This window comes from Dermacentor andersoni, chromosome 1 (assembly GCF_023375885.2).
Source record: "Dermacentor andersoni chromosome 1, qqDerAnde1_hic_scaffold, whole genome shotgun sequence".
Taxonomy (NCBI): Eukaryota; Metazoa; Arthropoda; class Arachnida; order Ixodida; family Ixodidae; genus Dermacentor; species Dermacentor andersoni.
In genome coordinates this window covers 165,432,154-165,451,679 of record NC_092814.1, presented here as the reverse complement: position 1 = coordinate 165,451,679, position 19,526 = coordinate 165,432,154, and the positions used below count along the sequence as shown (strand labels likewise).

Sequence of the window (19,526 nt, the reverse complement as noted above, 5' to 3'; positions counted from 1 at the left end):
CACGAGTTGTTGGAATCTCAGTGCTGACGCCCGTTATTGCAAATGGGTCGCAAGCCCCAAGGGTAGCGTTGGCCTGGCGGCCTGGGGCACTGGAAGCATCCGAAGGTCCCGGCAAAGCATGAGTCGACTGGGAACAGAACAACTTGTTTATTCTAGCATCGCAAAAGAGCGCGCGGTCAGGTCGACCGAAGTGGAGAGACGGGAGAGCACGTAACTCAACAGAAGAAATCGGAGCCTCTCTCCTGGCGTCCGGGGGCAGCTGCTCTTATACTCTCGGCGTCGCGGGCAAGAAGGAAGGTCACGGGATGAGACCACGTGACGGCGGGGCACGGACGAGCTGAGAGACACGTTGAGACGAGTGTAGTGACGCATCAGCCAGGCCGGCGCCAGTCAGACCTCCTCGCTTCACACTTGGGGAGCTCCTCTCCCCGGCTGCCGCGCTTTGACAAGCGTGGGCACACACACACACACGCACACACGAAGACACGTGGCACTGAAACACGCCTGGACGCGCTTGGCGGGGAGGCTTTGCGGGAGCTCCGAACGGGCCAAAATGTCCGCCGCTTTGAACGAAGCCCCGGCGTCCGTTGCATCCGCGCCGGCTATACCGCGCGTCGTAGGCGAAACGTAACACCTCCCGATACTGCGAGACTTCAAGGGAATGCTTCTGACTTCCAGTCCCACTATTCACCACCAGTTCTGCATTTCGCTCCTTCATCTCCTGTTCCCCAAAGCTTCAACACTCGTCGGTCTCCATCTCCCCGTTGACGTTCCCTGTCCCCCATCGTCCGCAGCCCTCCGGCTGTGGAGGAAAACTAAAAGGCGCAGTTCCGGAGGCAAGAACTGCGATCTCTTCGAACTGCTCAAGCCCTCGTTTGTTCCCAAGAAACGTCATTGAAGTTTTTGCCAAAGGTATTGCCGTTCACGTGCTTGTCGACACGGGTGCCGCAGTGTACGTGATTGCCGGCCAGCTTCGCCATACGCTCCGAAAAGTCGCCATGCCGTTTTCTGCCATTTCGCTACGCACAGCAAGCGCTGATCCTATTGAGCCCCTTAGGAACATGTACCGTCCGTGTCGCCATACAAGACAGTATACCACATTGAATTTGTTGTTCTTCCCCGCTGCTCTCACGCCATCATTCTAGGATGGGACTTCCTCTCATCTCATCACGCTATTATTGATTGTGCCCGCGCAGAACTTGCACTGACTCCATTCTGCGGCAGTCTTTCTGAAGATTTGCCTCCACCTTCTGCTCGAGTGTTCGTTGCCACCGCCACTGATATCCCTCCTTTCTCTTCCGCCCTTGTACCCGTTTCCTGTGCTGCTTTCTACGATTCCACAGTTCTTTTCACGCCATCTCAACTTGCTGCACGCCGTCATCCCTTCTTGCTTCCCTTTGCCCTCCTTCCCTTTCGCCAGGGCTCCAGTGCACTTTACGTTTCGAATCCGTTTTCGTGTCCATCAAGCTTACATCATGGCGAGTGCCTCAGTTTTGCTGATGAATTCGACACGAGCTCTGTCTACGATATGCCTGATGACTCGACTCCTCTTCACGTTGACGGCATGACTCTCCCTGTCTCTGCGCCTCCGCCTGCATGTGACCGAGACTTTGCTCCGTCTATTGACCCCAACCTCACTCCGAGTCAGCGCACGCAGATCGTCGACCTTCTTAACCGATTTTGATCTTCTTTCAACCTCCAGAAACAATGTTTAGGCCGTACCTCCACAGTCGTTCATCACATCGACACCGGCAGCCACGTGCCGCTACGCCAACGTCCATACCGTGTGTCCGTGACGGAGCGTCGTGTCATCGATGAGCACGTAGGAGACATGCTCCGACGCGGCGTGATACAGCCATCACACAGTCCTTGGGCTTCTCCGGTAGTGCTGGTCAAAAAGAAAGATGGGACAATTCGTTTTTGTGTGGACTATCGACGACTCAACAAGATAACCCGGAAAGATGTATATCCTCTTCCCCGTATCGACAACACACTGGACTGCCTCCAAGGCGCTGAATTCTTTTCGTCCTTAGACTTACGATCCGGTTATTCGCAGGTCCCGGTGGCTGATGCAGACCGTCCGAAAACGGCATTTGTTACGCCTGACGGCTTATATGAATTTACCGTGATGCCCTTTGGCCTCTGTAATGCACCAGCAACTTTTGAAAGAATGATGGATAACATACTCCGGGCCCTCAAATGGCAGACATGCCTTTGTTATCTCGATGACATTGTCATCTTTTCCCCGGACTTTTCTTCTCACCTGTTCCAACTCAAACGCGTGCTCACTTGCCTTGCCGATGCTGGACTCAAGCTCAACTTGAAGAAGTGTCGCTTCGCCGCCCGGCAGCTAGTCATCCTTGGCCACGTTGTTTCGAAAGATGGTGTGCTCCCAGATCCAACCAAACTCCAAGCCGTTGCCGAATTTCCAAGACCAAAGACCACAAAAGAACTCCGCAGCTTCATCGGATATGCTCCTATTTTCGTCGTTTCATCCGCAACTTCGCCACCATAATAGCGCCTTTGACGCAGCTTCTCACGGGTAACCACGACCTCTTGGCTTGGCCGCCAGCTTGCAATGCTGCATTCACGATGCTGCGACATCTTCTAACCTCACCCCCCATACTTCGACATTTTGACCCAAGCGCACCGACAGAAATACACACGGATGCCAGTGGCGTCGGCATTGGCGCTGTTCTTGCACAACGAAAGACTGGCTTCGATGAATACGTTGTTGCCTTTGCTAGCCGCGCAGTCACCAAAGCAGAAGCAAACTATTCCGTTACAGAAAAAGAATGCCTGGCTATCATTTGGGCAATAAATAAGTTCCGTCCTTACCTCTACGATCGCCCGTTCGACGTCATCACGGACCACCATGCACTCTGCTGGCTGTCGTCCTTGAAAGATCCTTCAGGTCGCCTCGCTCGATGGGTGCTTCACCTCCAAGAGTATGATATTCGAGTGCTGTACCGCTCAGACCGTAAACATTCGGACGCGGATGCCTTGTCTCTCTTCCCAGTGTCAGGCCAGCCCAACCATCAGAAAGTACAAATATGCGAGTCCTCCCTCACCTCCATGGATATGCTTTCGGAGCAGCAGAAGGATCCATGGATTGTTGCTATGCTGGCTTTTCTGTCAGACCCATCAGCGCCTTCTACTGGACGTGCATTGCGTCGCCAAGCACACCACTTCGCTGTTCGTGACGGGCTCCTATACCGCCGTAACTACCTCTCGGACGGGCGCAAATGGTTACTCGTGGTTCCTCGGCATCTACGTTCGGACATATGTGCAGCGCTTCACGATGACCCTTAATGCGCACATGCAGGAGTACTAAAAACGTACGCGCGACTGCGAATTCTGGCATGGGATGTACCGATTCGTCCGCCAATATGTCCGCTCCTGCCTCGCATGCCAACGCCGCAAGAACAGCCCTCATGCCTTAGCTGCTCCACTGCAACCCTTGCCTTGCCCAGGACGGGCCTTCCCGTACAATGGACACCATCCTTCCGTATCGCCCTGACACAACGGAGGCTACTACCCTGTCCGAAGCTGCTGCACACGCGGAAGAGTGCCGAAAGCTCGCCCGCACATTTACTTCGGCAGATCAGCAGCGACAGAAGCACCTTCGGGATATTCCCTTCTCTCTGGCACCCTATGCCCCTGACTGACTAGTCTGGCTTTGGGTTCCCGCTACCAGCCCTGGAGTTTCACCAAAGCTTGTTTCCAAGTACCAGGGTCCCTACCTCGTCGTCAGTCAAATGACTCCTGTGAACTACTTGGTAGAACCCCTTGAGCCGCCTTCCGATAAGCGCCGCCGAGGGCGCGAAATCGTGCACGTTCAGCGGCTCAAGCCGTACTTTGATCCACCTGTGCTATCTTGCCTGTAGGTCGTCGAGACGGCTCCTCTTTTCCGGGGAGGCAATTGTACTGGATAAGAACGCGCAGCAGGCATTGCTTCGAGAAAGACGACAATGTGTGGTTGGAAGCCTTGTGTCTGTGTTGCCGAAGCTCTGTGTCCTCTCGCTACGTGCTCTGCTATCTGAGCGTCCAATCAATCTAACTATAACGCTTCTTAACACATTATATATATATATATATATATATATAATATTTTGAGCTGAGTAATGTCATTATTTCGTGCATAAGCATTCATTGACTGTATGCCAAGAGGCATTTAAGAACCATTGATATTGTAATTACAATGTACTTATTTCCTTGTAAACGTACGGACCGCCACATTGCAAGTGCCGCTCACGAAGTCGATAGAGTTCACTGTGAAAGAAAAAAAGAAAACAAGAGATGATCCAGTAATCACAGATGCGTTGCGAAGAATGTGGTGGAAGTCACGTGTCATTTTAATATTCGCTGTCGTTAATGAGACATAGCTAGGATTGCTAAATAATTCTCAAGGAAATAAATTTGAATGTTTGTGTTGAATAGGGGTGTGCGATTAAAGATCTTTGAGACCAAATCGAATACGAATCGAATAGTGCTAGAAGCAAATTGAATCGCATTTCAAATACTTTTCTAATAATTTCCGAGTAATGAACAGCTGCTCTCACTGTTATTAGAAAACAGTGTTCACATCTGTCAATAACTTTAGCATGTTTTTGTCCTTACATTGCACGTTATGAAGCCTTATTTATTAAAAACTCCAATGGAGCATTAGGAACAAATATTTAGTTCGCATACCTAGGACTCTTTGCAGTGTGCGAATAATCACAGTTTATCCGGTAACGTCTGGCTTCCTGAGCGACGTAACCTGCTCCACTAACTTTTCTTGTTTTACGTCTACTATGGCAGCGGAGATGTTATGCTGATCCAATATTATGTTTTATTGAGCACAGTTGACGATTCGGAAATATGCTTAAACTATGGAAAGGAAATTGTATACGAATAGTGATTATTTGATTCGAAGACTGAATCGAATAGGGCATATTCTATTCGTTATTCCAAAGCTTCGAGTATTCGCACACCCCTACAAAAAAAGCTACTTTCTCTGTCTGATGTCGCTTTGTCTGGCCTGGTGGAAAGATCGGAGTAGGTAGGAGGCGCGCTTGGCTGTCAAAACGCACCTAGAGAGGAGCTGCCTAATGTATGTTGGAGGTGCCGTGGTTAAGGGACTGGCCAGGGGAGCTTCGCGGAGACGTCGGGGCCTTAGTCTTTTTCTTTTTTTCCTTTCTTCATGGTAAGGCTATTTCATACAGTCGGGTAGTCACGTCGTTGTCACCGGTGGAGTTGTTAATTTTCTTCTGTGCTTTACGAGAAACCATGTCTTAAAATTATGCGGCTGTATACGCAGTTACCATGAGCTTTTTTATGCTTTGCATTATACAGATCACTCGGCAGCTCCAGAATTCGAGATGGAGGCAAAAGGCGTAGCGCACCCGAAACAGGACAAAAGAAAGAGACCGGCTACAGGCACATTGTTGAAAGTTAGGGCCATATATATATATATATCTATATAAATATATGGAGGTTGTACATCGCTCCAACTGCTATGTAGCACTCCCCGGACAAGGATGCACATTTTTGCGTCGCCGGACCAACACTTTGCTTAAGTTCTGTCAAAAGTTTTTCATTGCGAAGGCGTGCTGCCACTTCGCCTCAAATTATGCTATCATCCTCATGCTATTTTAAAAATGATGATATTAAAGAAAACTAAAATTTCATTTATGAATTGATGCATTTATATAATGTTTGTCGATGACCTAGGTGGCACATGACTTGGAAAACCGAACAGTGCTAAAACAGGGGCCAAACAAAAACAAGACAGCGCACTGTCGTGTGTCTTCTTGTTTGCAGGCCAAACTTGTTGGAGCCCAGGTAACAGTGGAGATCACCATTGTTTCCCAGCAGCAAGTGGTACGGCCACGGCTACATATGAAAGAGTGCGGGCACTATTTTCCATGTCACCTATCACTCAATCGCGCTTTCGACGTTGTGGGCATGATATATTATTCTGGATTTAAAAATACAGGAACGAAGCTTTGCGCTAGAACTTCGATAGTATCATATGATGCAAGTTGCACTCATTTTCGGTGATCTACTGTCCGACTTGTTTGAAGAGATGTTTGGAAGTAACTTGCGGTCATGGTATGGCAGTCACCATGCAACGCATATTGTTGTTTGATCATACTCGGGGATTGATGAGGCGGACAGTCGGAAGCAGGGCTGCCCCCTGTTTAGAAGCTTTTGTGCGAATTACGGCATCCTTAGTTCGCAGTAAAATATGGGCCAGTAGCTCTGAGAGATTTGAAAGCGTCGTGTTTCCCGACTAGTCTGTTCTGAAAATTGCTGAGACGTTTAGATAGAATGAGCTCTCTGCAGCAAGCAGCACGTGTTACGACGGGATAGGTGAGCCTCAGCTAGGCGACTAGCCACGGCCGTCTGGTGTTGAGCAATCGGGCACTGATGAGATGCTCTCCCTATGTCTATAATTATCCGCCAACTTCGTTCTTGACGCCTTTTATGCGCGTCCCCCTCCTCCTCATATCCATCACCCTACTCCCCTTCTTAAAGTTTTCCGTTAGTCACTGTCGCACTATTCAACATTCACTGGGTTGTTAAATGGCACGGCGGCATCTAACATTCCTGTGTTTCTGTTTCGACATGGACTTTGAGGCCATTCATCTGTACCTGCCATCCTCCTGTTTGTTCTGGCAGTTTCTTAGCTTCCCTGGCCCAGCACATATATGTTGCCGTGCGCAAATCAGCGTTCTTTAGGTATTTCTTTATTGTCCCATTTTTTGCTCTGTTTTCATTCTTCACAGGGTGTACAAACTAGCCTAACAGAAAGCTCTTCTCCAGTTTATTATCACAATGAAAGTCAGAGATAAGGGAAAGAAAAAGAAGAAAGAAAGAAAAACAGGGGGGGGGGGAGTTTTTATTATGCATTTCCTGGACAAGCAAGCCATATTATTTTCTAAACGCTTTTCTTCTGCGCAGCTTGGTTGATGATTTGATCAAGTACCAGAAATGAGAAGCTGTTCAACGACACGAAGGCCTGGTGGGGAGCAACAGTACCCACAAGTTTTATGCGCACGCTAGTCCCATCTTTCTTTGTGAATGGAATTTTCAGTGCTGACTTCCCCTCAGCAGTTAAGGTTAACACGATTGGGTATGAAGTAGAGGTGTGCCATGAGTGGGGTCGCAACGTTCTGTGCATGAGAGAGGGGGTCGCCCCCGTGACGCCCCTTCCCCCCCCCGCCTTGGGACCGCCACTAGCCCTCGCCTACCTTTCACATTCAAGCTTTCCCTTTCATCCATGTCGCTCTTTCGGAGCCCACCTCCTGAAACTTCTTTCTGTTCCATGGGATGGGTGAACGGGGTGGGAAAAGGGGGTCCCCCCCCCCCCCCCCCTCTGGCCACGCCAGTGGTAGTCCGTCTCTTTCTTTCATCCTGTTTCGGGTGCGCTACACCTTTTGCCTCCATCATGCTATACCAACAATCCCAACGGTGAACTTTGGCCAAAATTCAAAGCAGCCTATCCCTGGGCATTATACGAGGGCAAATCAAAGTATTTTCCCATTTTTTATTAGCCAAAATAAGGTACATACAGCTAATAATTACAAATATACATACCGTTCTAGATACCTTACACTATTTTTCCACATAGTCCCCACACAGCTTCAGACATTTATCCCATCGCAGCACTAACCTTAAGATGCCCCTGTGGTAGAATTCGTCCGGCTGACTGTGGAACCACCGTCAAACTGCTGTCTTGGCTTCATCGTTGCACGTGAATCACTGTCCTGCCAGGAACTTCTTCAGCGGACCGAAAACGTGGAAATCACTAGGGGCGAGGTCCGGACTGTATGGTGGGTAGTCCCAGAGTCTCCCAGTGAAATGACCAGAGCTTGTGGGTAGTGAGCGACCCAAGCGGACTCCCCGAGCGCTCATTGCCATGAAAGTCTTCACGGCCTTTCGCGAACTCACAACACCACCACCTCACACTTCTCAAAGAGAGGCACCTTTCCCCATACGTGAGCTGCATTTCCCTGTGGATATCGGTGGGCGTTCATCCCTTACTCCATAGACAATGAACCACACTTCGTTGCTCGTACGCCATGGACATGTGAAGCACAACCGCCATGTTCAACAACTGACTACAGCGCCGTGCTGCGGAGCTATTGGCAGGTAAGGCTGGGCCGCTCCAAGAAAGATCCATTGCTGGGAATGGATATGCTGACTTCGCACTTACAGTCATAATTTGGCAAAAAAAATTTTTTAAAAATGGGGGCGAAGACTTTCTGATTCACCCTCATAATCAAAGGTGTAGGTGGGCCGATTCTCATACTAGTGCATGCATACCCAGAAATTTTAGACATTACCCCTTTGGCATTCTGTGGAACTTCACGGCAATGTACCAGCATAACTGAATGGGCTCAATTTTTAGGAAATAATATTTCAAGATATCGGCTGAGTTTTGCAAAGTTTCAACTTGCAGCGCCAAGAGGGTACTCCTTTCAGGCAACATATGCATTTACGGCACTTAGTCGAGACATCCGTGCAGCTGCGTTAACGCAGCGGCGAAGTCACATGGCGGGAACAAATCATTTTGCAACCTCCCAACAGAGGGCGCATTGACTTAAAGAAGGTGCTGATATCAGCAAGGGACTGAGGCAGGGGTGCCTTTTATCCTTACTGCTGTTTACGATGTACATGGTGAGGATGGGGAGGGCCCTAGAAGGAAGTAATATCGGGTTTAATCTCTCATATAAACAGGCAAGTACAGTAGTAGAGCAGCAGCTTCCAGGTTTATTTGATACGGATGACATTGTGTTGCTAGCTAACAAGCAAAGTGATTTGCAACGTCTGACTAACATCTGTGGACAGGAAGGTGAGAATTTACGTTTGAAATTTAGCGTTAGAAAATCAGGTGTTATGGTATTCAATGAAAACAGTGAACAGACAGTGGCAATACAGGGCCAGGAAATACCTTGGGTAAAAGAACATAAATATCTTGGTATATGGATAAACGAAGGCAATAGATATATGGAAATACAGGAAATAACTAACAATAAAGGGGAAGAGAAATGCAGCCATAATGAAACACAGAGCGCTATGGAGATACAATAGGTAGGAGGTGCTCCGGGGTATGTGAAAAGGTGTAATGGTTCCTGGACTTACTCTTGGAAATGCGGTTGTTTACTTGAAATCAGGGGTACAATCAGGACTTGATGGCAACCAAAGGTCAGTGGGATGCCTCGCATTGGGTGCTCACAGGAAGAGTACAAATGAAGCTGTTCAGGGTGATATGAGCTGGACAAGTTTTGAAGTGAGGGAAGCTCACAGTAAAATTGATTATGAAGAACGACTGAGGAATATGGAAGAAAGTAAACAGGCTGGAAGAGTGTGGAGGTATTTGTACAAGAAAAACATTGATTCACAGTGGAGGAAAAGAACTAGGAAGTTTACCAGCAAGTATGCAGCCTGTAGGGTAAGCAACACAGCAACAAAGAACATCAAGCGGAAAGTCAGAAAGGCTGAAATAATCTCATGCGTGGCAGCAATCGAAAAGAAACCTGCAATGAGTAACTACTTAGAAGAAAAAAAAAAAGGGCTGTGGCTTAGCTAAGGTTAAGCCCAGGATGCGAAGCATACTAGCCTTTATTTTAGTTGTTGAACCACTGTTTAGCCTGGTGAACTGCTGTTGCTTGGCTATATTTGGTTCGGCTAGTAGAAGAAACAACTCATGCGTTACTCTGCTTCGCCTTCAAGAGTGGAACGCGACAGCGTTCCCGTCGACCCGCCAAGGGGTGTAAGACAATGGGCTACGGCGCAGCGACTACGCGCCCCGCATTGCACGCGGTGAGCGCCGAGCAACGCAGCGTTCGGCGCGGCAACGAAATGTGTGCCTGAGCAAGCGACGCACGCCTGAGCCTTAGAAACAGCTCGTTTCTAAGGCAACACCGCATTCACTAGAGGTGCTTTTGTACCGCTTCGAAGCATCGTACTCGTGGCTCAGTGGTAGCGTCTCCGTCTCACACTCCGGAGACCCTGGTTCGATTCCCACCCAGCCCATCTTGCAAGAGTTGAGCCAAAGCCACCTAGAAAAAGCGCAGCTGCTTATATACCGCCGCGACGCCGCGAGCGACGGCGCGAGTTGGAGCCCCGTTTCTCCTCTGTCGTGACGTCACGGTGTCATGTGGTATTGAAGGCGACACCGCCGCGCCTGAGGAGCTGGGTTGAGCTCTAGTAATATGCTTCGCATAAAAGGCAATCAGGAAAGAAACAATTTATGATAACTCAAAGGGAAGCTCATAATACTTTTTGAAGCAAGATCAGGATGCCTTAGAACATGCACCTCTAAAGCGAGATATAAGAAGGAAGAAGAAGCATGTGCTTTCTGCTGTAAAGCTAGGGAAACAATGGCGCATGTTTTATTAGAATGTGAAGATATCTGCCCAGCGGTCGCTTTAGACACCACTGGCCTCTTTGAAGCCCTTGGGTTCAGTGAGCGCAGGGGGAAGTAAACATGTCCACAATAGAGATTAGTAAGAGGCGATTGGAAGATTGGTGGAAGAAAAGTAGGGAAACGACGAAAAACGGAGACGTGCAAAAACAAAGTTCACAATAGGGGGTTAGAAAATTTGGTTATGGAAATTCATTGTGGGATTCTTTTTTATTTTTATTTTTTAATCTAGGTAGGAGATCAGGCAGTATAATAGCAAGAGCTTGGTGGCACAACCCACCGCCCCGTTCCAAAGGGGACGCTCATAACATCCATCCATCCATCCATCCATCCATCCATCCATCCATCCATCCACCCACCCACCCACCCACCCACCCACCCACCCGGTGCGCCAAATTTCAACTGTAAAGTGATTTATTACAGCTGGCGTTGAAACGGTAATGACAGACCAAGTGTCATTCAGTCTGTTTGCGCGTGCAAGTCTTAATGAGTAAGCATTCTTAGGTGACTCACCCAGGAAATCCGTCCGTCCGTCCGTCCATATACCATCTGTCTGTCTGTTTGTCTGTCCATTGTGCTTAACACGATGCGCTCCATAAAGAAATGACAAAAACATTTTGCGCGCACAACCAGACGAAGGTGAAAGAAAACAGGAGACACACGAACGCTACTTGTAACTTGGTTGCAAGTTAACGCTCTTGTGTCTCCTGTTTCTTTCTAGTCGGATCAACTTGGCCCACTCAGATTTATTCCATTACTCACTGTTTTTGCAGCCAACCATTGCACATGTCTTCCCACTACCATTACACATTCTGTGGCATGATTGGTGCACAATGTGTTAGTGATCACCCAGTTGCATTTCCAACAGCTAAAAAATGAGCAACAGCACAAGACACGTACAGGACATCAGGAGACGGACAAAGCACTGGCTGGATTCTTATGTCCTGTGTCTTGTGCTGTTACTCAATGTCTATACAATGTGTACCAACCGGCTGAAATTCGTACTTTGTAGCAGTGTAGAAGCGGTAATCGTTTCTAAGTCAAGCACTTTCGCTCGAGCTACGTGTTGCATGGGCTTTGTTTCACGAGCTACACGGCGCCAGAAGCGCCATCTTGTTCCTCTAGAGCAAACTACTCCGCTAAAAGCTCACATTTCGTGGTCTCCTTTTAGTCAAGGAGCCGTACCTGCCGAGGTGGCGTCGACACCCTCGCCGCTAACACACCTTCACTCGTTGTCACACCCACCCGCATTACACCCCCTCCCCTTTAGAAGAACCCCACCTATATATACTGTGGCGAGAAAAGCATATGTTGCCTTGAAGAAGACAAGTCCACTTGTCGAAATGTTGGCTCCTGCTTTCACCTTGTTCTCGTTTTGCTCATCGCCACTGTGGCATAGTTACTTAGGCATTGCGCTGCTATGGTTGTGGGAGCGGGACGAAATCCCGGTAGCGGCGGCCGCATTTTGATGGGGGCGAAATGCAAAAGTGCTCATGTACGTGCATTGGGTGCACGTTAAAGAATCCCAGGTGGTCCCAAAATAAATCCAGAGTACCCAACCACGGCGTGCCTCATAATCAGATCATATTTTTACCATTCAAAATGCCAGAATGTATTTTTTTAATGAAGCCATATAATGGTCACATATGTGAGTTAACTTTAAAATATTGCATTTATTGCCGGCCTGCATCTTTTGACTGCCATTATTTGATGTTCTTTGCGAAGCCTGTGGCAATACCACTGCACCTTGGTACCTGACACTTTCAAATGCTGCTCAAACTCGCAGCAGACTTGAAAGTGTGTTACAGATTTTTTTTTTATGCTTAGGTATGACTATATATAATGTGACAAAACTATAACGTTAGGTTTAGGCCATCCTGCATCATGCCTGTGCATATAGTTCTTTCATACTACCCATTGTATAGTATGCCACTGTATGCAGATGTGAACATTATTATTGGAAGTAGCTTACTTGAAATGAAAAGTATCCAATTTAAAATTCAAAGTAAAGCCATTTTAATTGTGTGATAACTTTGCTTTCTTTAAGGTGCCTTTGTTCCCGGAGTCCCGGTCCAGCCTGTTCTCATTCGGTACCCGAATGAACTGGTATGTTCACTCTATGCATAAGGAGTAATATTATGCATATTACATGTCAGCTGGATAACAAGAGCCTCTGTTTTGTTCTTTCAGAACACCCTCATATGGACATGGGATGGCCCCTCTGCGTACGTGCAGCTTCAATAGCTGGCCTTAACTGCATTCTTGCGCATAAGTGCTGATGCAACTCTAGCAGGAAGGGAAATATTGCTATTTGTTTTGTCTCAAGCCTGCAATGCAATGTTTTCAATAGAAGCAGTGAGACTCTCAAGTGAGCATGCATTTCTCAGTGGGTTCTCTTAGAGGATCATCCCTTTGTAGTATGTTTGTTCATTGAAAGCATCTACAGCAGCATCCAATACCACAAAAAAAAGCAGGAATGAAATGTGCAACATATCTTACATGAGTCAATGTACACTGTGATCCCTTGCTACGTTGGCAGAGCAAACTGCGACAAATTTACGTGTACGTACAGCTGCTCTAGTATAACATAGTACGCTATTCTTCCATAGCCGTTCCCAGCATGCCTCATGCACACAGAAGTAGTGGTGTCAGGTTCGCAGAAGTAGCAGTGCATCAGGTTTTATCACTGCTTGGTGAGCGTCCCTGCAGAGCGCTTAATGCCTTTGATTTGACACAGTGCTTGTAGCTGTTCAGCAACAACGACAACAAAAAAGTCCCAATTTCACCTGAAAGATGGAGCCTTGATAGCGGCAGCAAAGTATGTCATACAATTACTTAGTGAAAAGTTCGGAGCATATCACGTGACCACCAACACGTGGTGCGTGGGCCACTCATTCTCCTCGCACTTGGACTTTACTCACATGTTTACGCAGGACAGTATGTTGGTGATGATGTCAAAAACGCGATTCCTTCGAATGTCCAGATTATTGCTATCACAATAATTTTGCTGTTGACAACACTAGTCACCGTTGTGCAGTGACAAGCGTTGCACAAAATCAGAGGCTTGCAGACTCTGGTGTTCACTAAACGCTGACAAGCTGAATAATAGCCAAATACATGAGAGTAGCGTAGTTAGGTTTATTTTATAATGAATCGTTTCATTTTTTATTCTTATCATTCATTGTGCTGAGTGGATTATCCAAGAGATGATGATGGTTGGAGGAGCAAATAGAGAATTTTAGCATAGCGTCACCGTTTTATTGTTACCGATACTGGCTGTCTGGCTGCACATGCTGAGAGTTTACCGGTCTTCATTAGGTTTACTGGATGGGTACTACAGTGCAGTCCACTTATAATGATACCAAATATAACAATATATCAGTTATAACGATGAATCGACTTCAGAGCATCAACTTATGCATTAGGGCTATGAGAAAAAACCTGTATATAACAATATGTTATTCACCGCATATCGTATATAATGATCGAAATTCTGCCTTTTGGGCAGCGTTATTCCTGCAGAATAATCATGAAATTTGCGTTGCCATGTTCCTCTTAACTGAGATGGGGTGAAAAATTCGCCTACGTGAGTTCGTATCTACTGCCATTACCGTGCAGCACGTCCCACCAGTGCGCCGCTGATTGCTAAAGCCACGGAGAGCATTGCAAGTTGGCGCATCGTCCCACAAGATGGCGCCAGCTGCTTCACGTCCGTTGCTGAGCTGTCCCTTCAGGTGCAGATCGTGGTGTGCATGGTGCCGGAGGTGCCTGTACATGACAGTCATGCACAAAGAACCGTAGTGGCTGCTAATGAGGCAATATGGAAAATGAGCCGAGAGAAAGGTTTCGAGGTTGTTGAAGTAAACAGGGAAGTGAGAAGGTGTGGTGATTTTGAACAAGACGGGATCCACTTAAATTACAGGCTTGGACGAGAAGTGGGCTGGCGACTTGCTGGTCGGCATGTTGCTTTTTTAGGGGGCCTACGGGTGCTCAGGAGGCCAGAGTAGGTAGCAATGAAGAAGGTCCCCTAGGGGAACCTCAGAATAGCATCGCTGTCAATAACAGAAAATGGAGTAAAACAAGAAAGAGAGCTTGCCATTTTTTTTTATGCTTTATAAACATGCAGAGCGGCAGAAGAAAGAAAAAGTGGGCAGAGATTCAGGATCAGTTAAATAGAGAACAGATAGGGGTATATGCGGTTACAGAAACGCACCTTAGAGACTCAGAAGAGCCGCCAGTGATTGAGAATTATGTTTGGGAAGGGTGCAACAGAACTAAGTCGGAAAGAAAGGGAAGGGGAGTCGGAATGCTCATCCATCAGGAAGCCAAATGGAAAAGAGTAAATTCAAAATGTCAAGAGCACCTTTAGTTATCAGGTGCAATGAGTGGAAAAAAAAACTTGGCTGGGCATAACATATTTGTGGACCAGAAATAATTGCACAGAGAACAATCAAGAGTTAGTGGAATGCATAAGTGCTGATATTAAGGGTTTTGGGAATGGTGCCGAAATTATCCTATTAGGTGACATGAATGCCCGCATACAGGATCTAGATGGTTATACCAACTACAACAGGAAGTCAATGCTATATCTTTGTGAGCAACATAACCTTGTTATCATGAATACAGGGCCTAAGTGGGAAGGGCAGATCTCATGGGAAGTGAAAAACCGGAAATCGACCATTGATTACTGTCTGATGACAGAAGGAATTCATGATAAGTTGAGAAAAATGGTCATTGACGAGGAAGGGTATCGGAGCATAGAGATTGACCATAAACAAATCATTTTGAAAATAGGATATGTAGTTGGGAAAGAGAGCAAGGAGTGCAAAATGACCAGTCCAAATTTGAATGCTGAACAAATAAGAAATATAGTCACAAGAGTTGAGGAAGAACTTGGCAAATGGCCAAGTAAAAAAGTGGGGAAAATAGTGAGCTTCTAAGTGTAACAACGACAGGAATACGGAAAGAGAAACAACATGTTTGTTTGAAAGGAAAAAAGAAACCAAAATGCTGGTGGAACATGGAGATACGAGAAGTGATCGCTGAACGACAGAAAGCATCCAGAGAGCACAGGCAGGCAAAGAAGGCGCAGTTGCTGCAGGATGAAGTAGCCAGTAAATGGGAAATATACCGGAAGAAAAAGTCCATGGTTCAAATACTGGTGCAAGCAAAGATAAAAGGTGAAAGTGAACTTTGGTTGTCAGAAATACTTGAGAAAAAGAAGGCCACTCCTAGAATATTTTGGAACTACATAAAATTATTAGGCAGGAAGTCAACAGCAACACAACAACATATCCTAGACGAAGATGGAAACAAACTTGAAAGGGAACGGCATTAAATTGCATCTGAAAAATAACAGTCAAATCTTTCCAAGGCAATGACGAGGTTGTAATAGAAGAAAAAAAGAATAGGAAAGAGAACCAGATGGAAAAGGAGCTGGTGCTGACAAACTTCAACTGAAAGAAAGCCAATGAGAAAATTCCTAAGCGCACAGCCACAGGGCTAGGCGAGGTTCCCGTTAGGCTGATTAATGAACTAGGACCAAAAATAAGGAAGCTCTAGTGAAAGCAGTGAGAAAGACTTTAAAAGATAGATGAATACTAGACAGTTTGCAACAAAGTAGAATGAATTTAATTTATAAAGGCAAGGGGGAGAAAGATAGAATACACTCATATATAGACCGTTGGCCATTACATCGGTAATATACAGGTTAGCAATGCAGGCAATCAAATTAAAGCTGCAAGCATGGGTAGAGAATAATGTAATTTTGGGAGAACTTTAGAATGGCTTCATAATAGGTAGGCATTTGGATGATAACCTATTTGTTCTTACTCAGTGTATTGAAATATCAAGAGTAGAAAGCAGACCGTTATATGTGGCCTTTTTAGACATTACAGAAGCGTGGGACAACGTAGACCGCAAGATTTTGTGGGATATTCTGGAAGGGGAAGGCTTAGGCGACGATTGTCTACAGCTTTTGAGAGAGATTTACCTAGAAAATACCATTTGTATTGAATGGGAAGGGATGAGGAGCGAAGAGAAAGTTGATATCAACGGGTGCCTTTTATCCCCACTGCTGTTTATGATGTACATGGTGAGGATGGAGAGGGTGCTAGAAGGAAGTAATATCGGGTTTAATCTCGTACAAACAGGCGAGTACAGTAGCAGAGCAGGAGCTTCCAGGTTTATTTGATGCGGATGACATTGTGTTGCTAGCTAACAAACAAAGTGATTTGCAACGTCTGACTAACATCTGTGGACAGGAAGGCGAGAATTTACGTTTGAAATTTAGCGTTAGAAAATCAGGTGTTATGGTATTCAATGAAAACAGTGAACAGAGAGTGGAAACACAGGGCCAGGAAATACCTCGGGTAAAAGAATATAAATACCTTGGTATATGGATAAACGAAGGCAATAGATATATGGAAATACAGGAAAGAACAATAACAGTAAAGGGGAAGAGAAATGTAGCCATAATGAAGCACAGAGCGCTATGGGAATACAATAAGTAGGAGGTGCTCCGGGGTGTGTGGAAAGGTGTAATGGTTTCAGGACTTACTTTTGGAAATGTGGTTGTTTGCTTGAAATCAGGGGTACAATCAGGACTCAATGGCAACCAAAGGTCAGTGGGACGCCTCACATTGGGCACTCACGGGAAGGCTACAAATGAAGCTGTGCAGGGTGATATGGGCTGGAATAGTTTTGAAGTGAGGGAAGCTCACAGTAAAATTGATTATGAAGAACGACTGAGGAATATGGAAGAAAGTAAATGGGGTAGGCGAGTGTTGAGGTATTTGTACAGGAATAATGTTGATTCACAGTGGAGGAAAAGAACTAGGAAGCTTACCGGCAAGTATGCAGCCTGTAGGGTAAGCAACACAGCAACAAAGAACGTCAAGCGGAAAGTCAGAGAGGCTGAAATAATCTCATGGGTGCCGGCAATGGAAAAGAAACCTGCCATGAGTAACTTCTTAAGAGGAAAAAACGAAATCAGGAAAGAAACAATTTATGTTAACTCAAAGGGAAGCTCATTACTTTTCGAAGTGAGATCAGGATGCCTTAGAACACGCACCTATAAAGCGAGATATAAGAAGTCAGAAGGATGTGCTTGCTGCAGTAAAGTTCAAGAAACGATGGAGCATATGTTTTATTAGAATGTGAAGATATCTGCCTAGCGGTCGCTTTAGGCACCAGTGGCCTCCTTGAAGCCCTTGGGTTCAGCGAGAGCAGGGGAAAGTAAACATGTCTGCAATAGGAGATTAGTAAAAGGCAATTGGAAGATTGGTGGAAGGAAAGTAGGGAAACGACAAAAAATGGAGACATAGAAAAACAAAGTTCACAATAGGGAGTCAGAAAATTTGGTTATGGGAATTCATTGGGGGTTCTTTTTTTCTTTTTCCTTTCTTTAACCTAGGTAGGACATTAGGCAGTGTAATAGCAAGAGCTTGGTGGTGCAAACCACCACCCCGTTCCAAAGGGGACGCTCATAACATCCATCTATCCATCTGTAACGTGTCCTCGTCACCGGCGAGCTTCCAGAGAAGAAGAAAAAAAAGCGCGAAGCAAACTGCACCTGTGCTCCCTTTCTACAATCTCCCTCAGCGAGCGCGAAAATGTGCCACGGATGCAGCGGTCAGTGCACCGACAAGGTGCAAAGCTGTGTCACTTGGGGTGTCACGGACAAAGCTGCGTATGTATGCCCAGGGTTTGCCTGTGATACTGGCGCCACTTGTGGAAGCGAGGATCGAGGGGTGAGGTATGGAGTCAAACACCTTGCGTATGTTGACTGTAACCAAAAGCTTAACATCCAAGCGATGGCGAGTGTGTATAAGGTCCTGCTAGAGTAGAGCCAAACTGTCTTGCATTCTTTGCTGATGGCAGAAGGCAGTTTGGCAGGCATGGAGGACGCTGTTACTTTCGACGTGCCAGTCAAGGCAACTCAATGCCATTTTTTCCATAAGCTTTCCAGCCTGGGAAGTCAGTGATATATGTCGAAGGTTACTCAGAACAGAGGGCGATTTTCCGTTGGGAATGGGTATGACTGTTGATAGCTGCCACGAAGTGGGCAGCTTCCCACTGACCGAAACTTGATTAATATTATCCATAAGTTCCTCCAGGATATTGTCGGGAAGGTTGCAGAGCATAGCGCATGTAACACCATCCGGGCCTGGTGCGCTGAATGTCTTAGTGGCAAGCAGTGCAGCATGAAGTTCCGCCTTGTTGAAAGGTGAGTTCCTGCCATCGTCCATCGTAGGCAGGCATGGGTTCAAAGTAATATTCGAAGGATATTATGAGGGTGGGGGGTTTAATGGGAAAAAAGCAGTTCCGGCGATGGCTGCCACTTCTTGTGCGGTGATTCGGAGGGTAAGATATAGGTCTTCTCAGTCTGTGCGAAGGTGGGTGCGGTGGGATAGTACTCTGAAGGTGTGCCAAATGCGGCCGGCTCCTGTGTGGCTGTCAAACGATTCACAATGCTACTGCCAATTTTCACGAGCCAGTAGGTTGGTGTATTCGGTTAAGTCGGTAGTTGTGCGGTTAAAGCGAATTCATTCAGGCATGGTTTTTTCGCGGGCTAGATAGATATCTGAAGTGTTACTTTTTGGGCGAGTTGGTTACACATGATTCTTTAGAGACTTATGTGCGCACAAAGACAGGACGTCGAACGAAGAAGGGACACACACCATCCGCATGGCGTGTGTCCCTTCTTCGTTCGACGTCCTGTCTTTGTGCGTGCATAAGTCTCTATAGATAGATAGCTTGGGCTTCTTGCCTGGCCGCGCAAAGGTTGAGGAGATGTTGCTCGGGGACTGGCGTGGAGTCGGTAAGTTGCCGTAGGGCGGACACTCTCCGCTTTAAAGGAATCACGAGTGGGAGTGCTGCAAGGCGCAGTCCTCTTGCGATTACTATTCAACTTGGTGATGGCACCACTCTGTTATTGCCTGGCCGAGATACCTGAACTTTGCTTCAGTGTGTATGTGGATGACGCCACAATATGGATTAACAGGGGGTGCTCCGACGGTGGCCAGTCCGATGCCATTCAAGCTGGACTCGACACCACTGCCACATTTCTGAAGGAGGTCAGACTCATGCCTTCTGCTGAAAAAACTAA

At 46.7% G+C, this 19,526-nt stretch overlaps 1 protein-coding gene across 4 annotated transcripts in view; it reads left to right on the top strand.

Moving 5' to 3' along the window:
- The window catches only part of LPCAT (lysophosphatidylcholine acyltransferase), a 165,305-nt gene that overhangs the window by 100,122 nt on the left and 45,657 nt on the right, over positions 1-19,526 (top strand). For all 4 annotated transcript variants that reach the window (XM_050195298.3, XM_050195297.3, XM_055062709.2 and 1 more), the window contains exons 6-7: positions 12,465-12,523; positions 12,608-12,642. In XM_050195298.3, the coding sequence (XP_050051255.1) occupies positions 12,465-12,523; positions 12,608-12,642 (94 nt within the window). The remainder of the gene's footprint in view (positions 1-12,464; positions 12,524-12,607; positions 12,643-19,526) is intronic.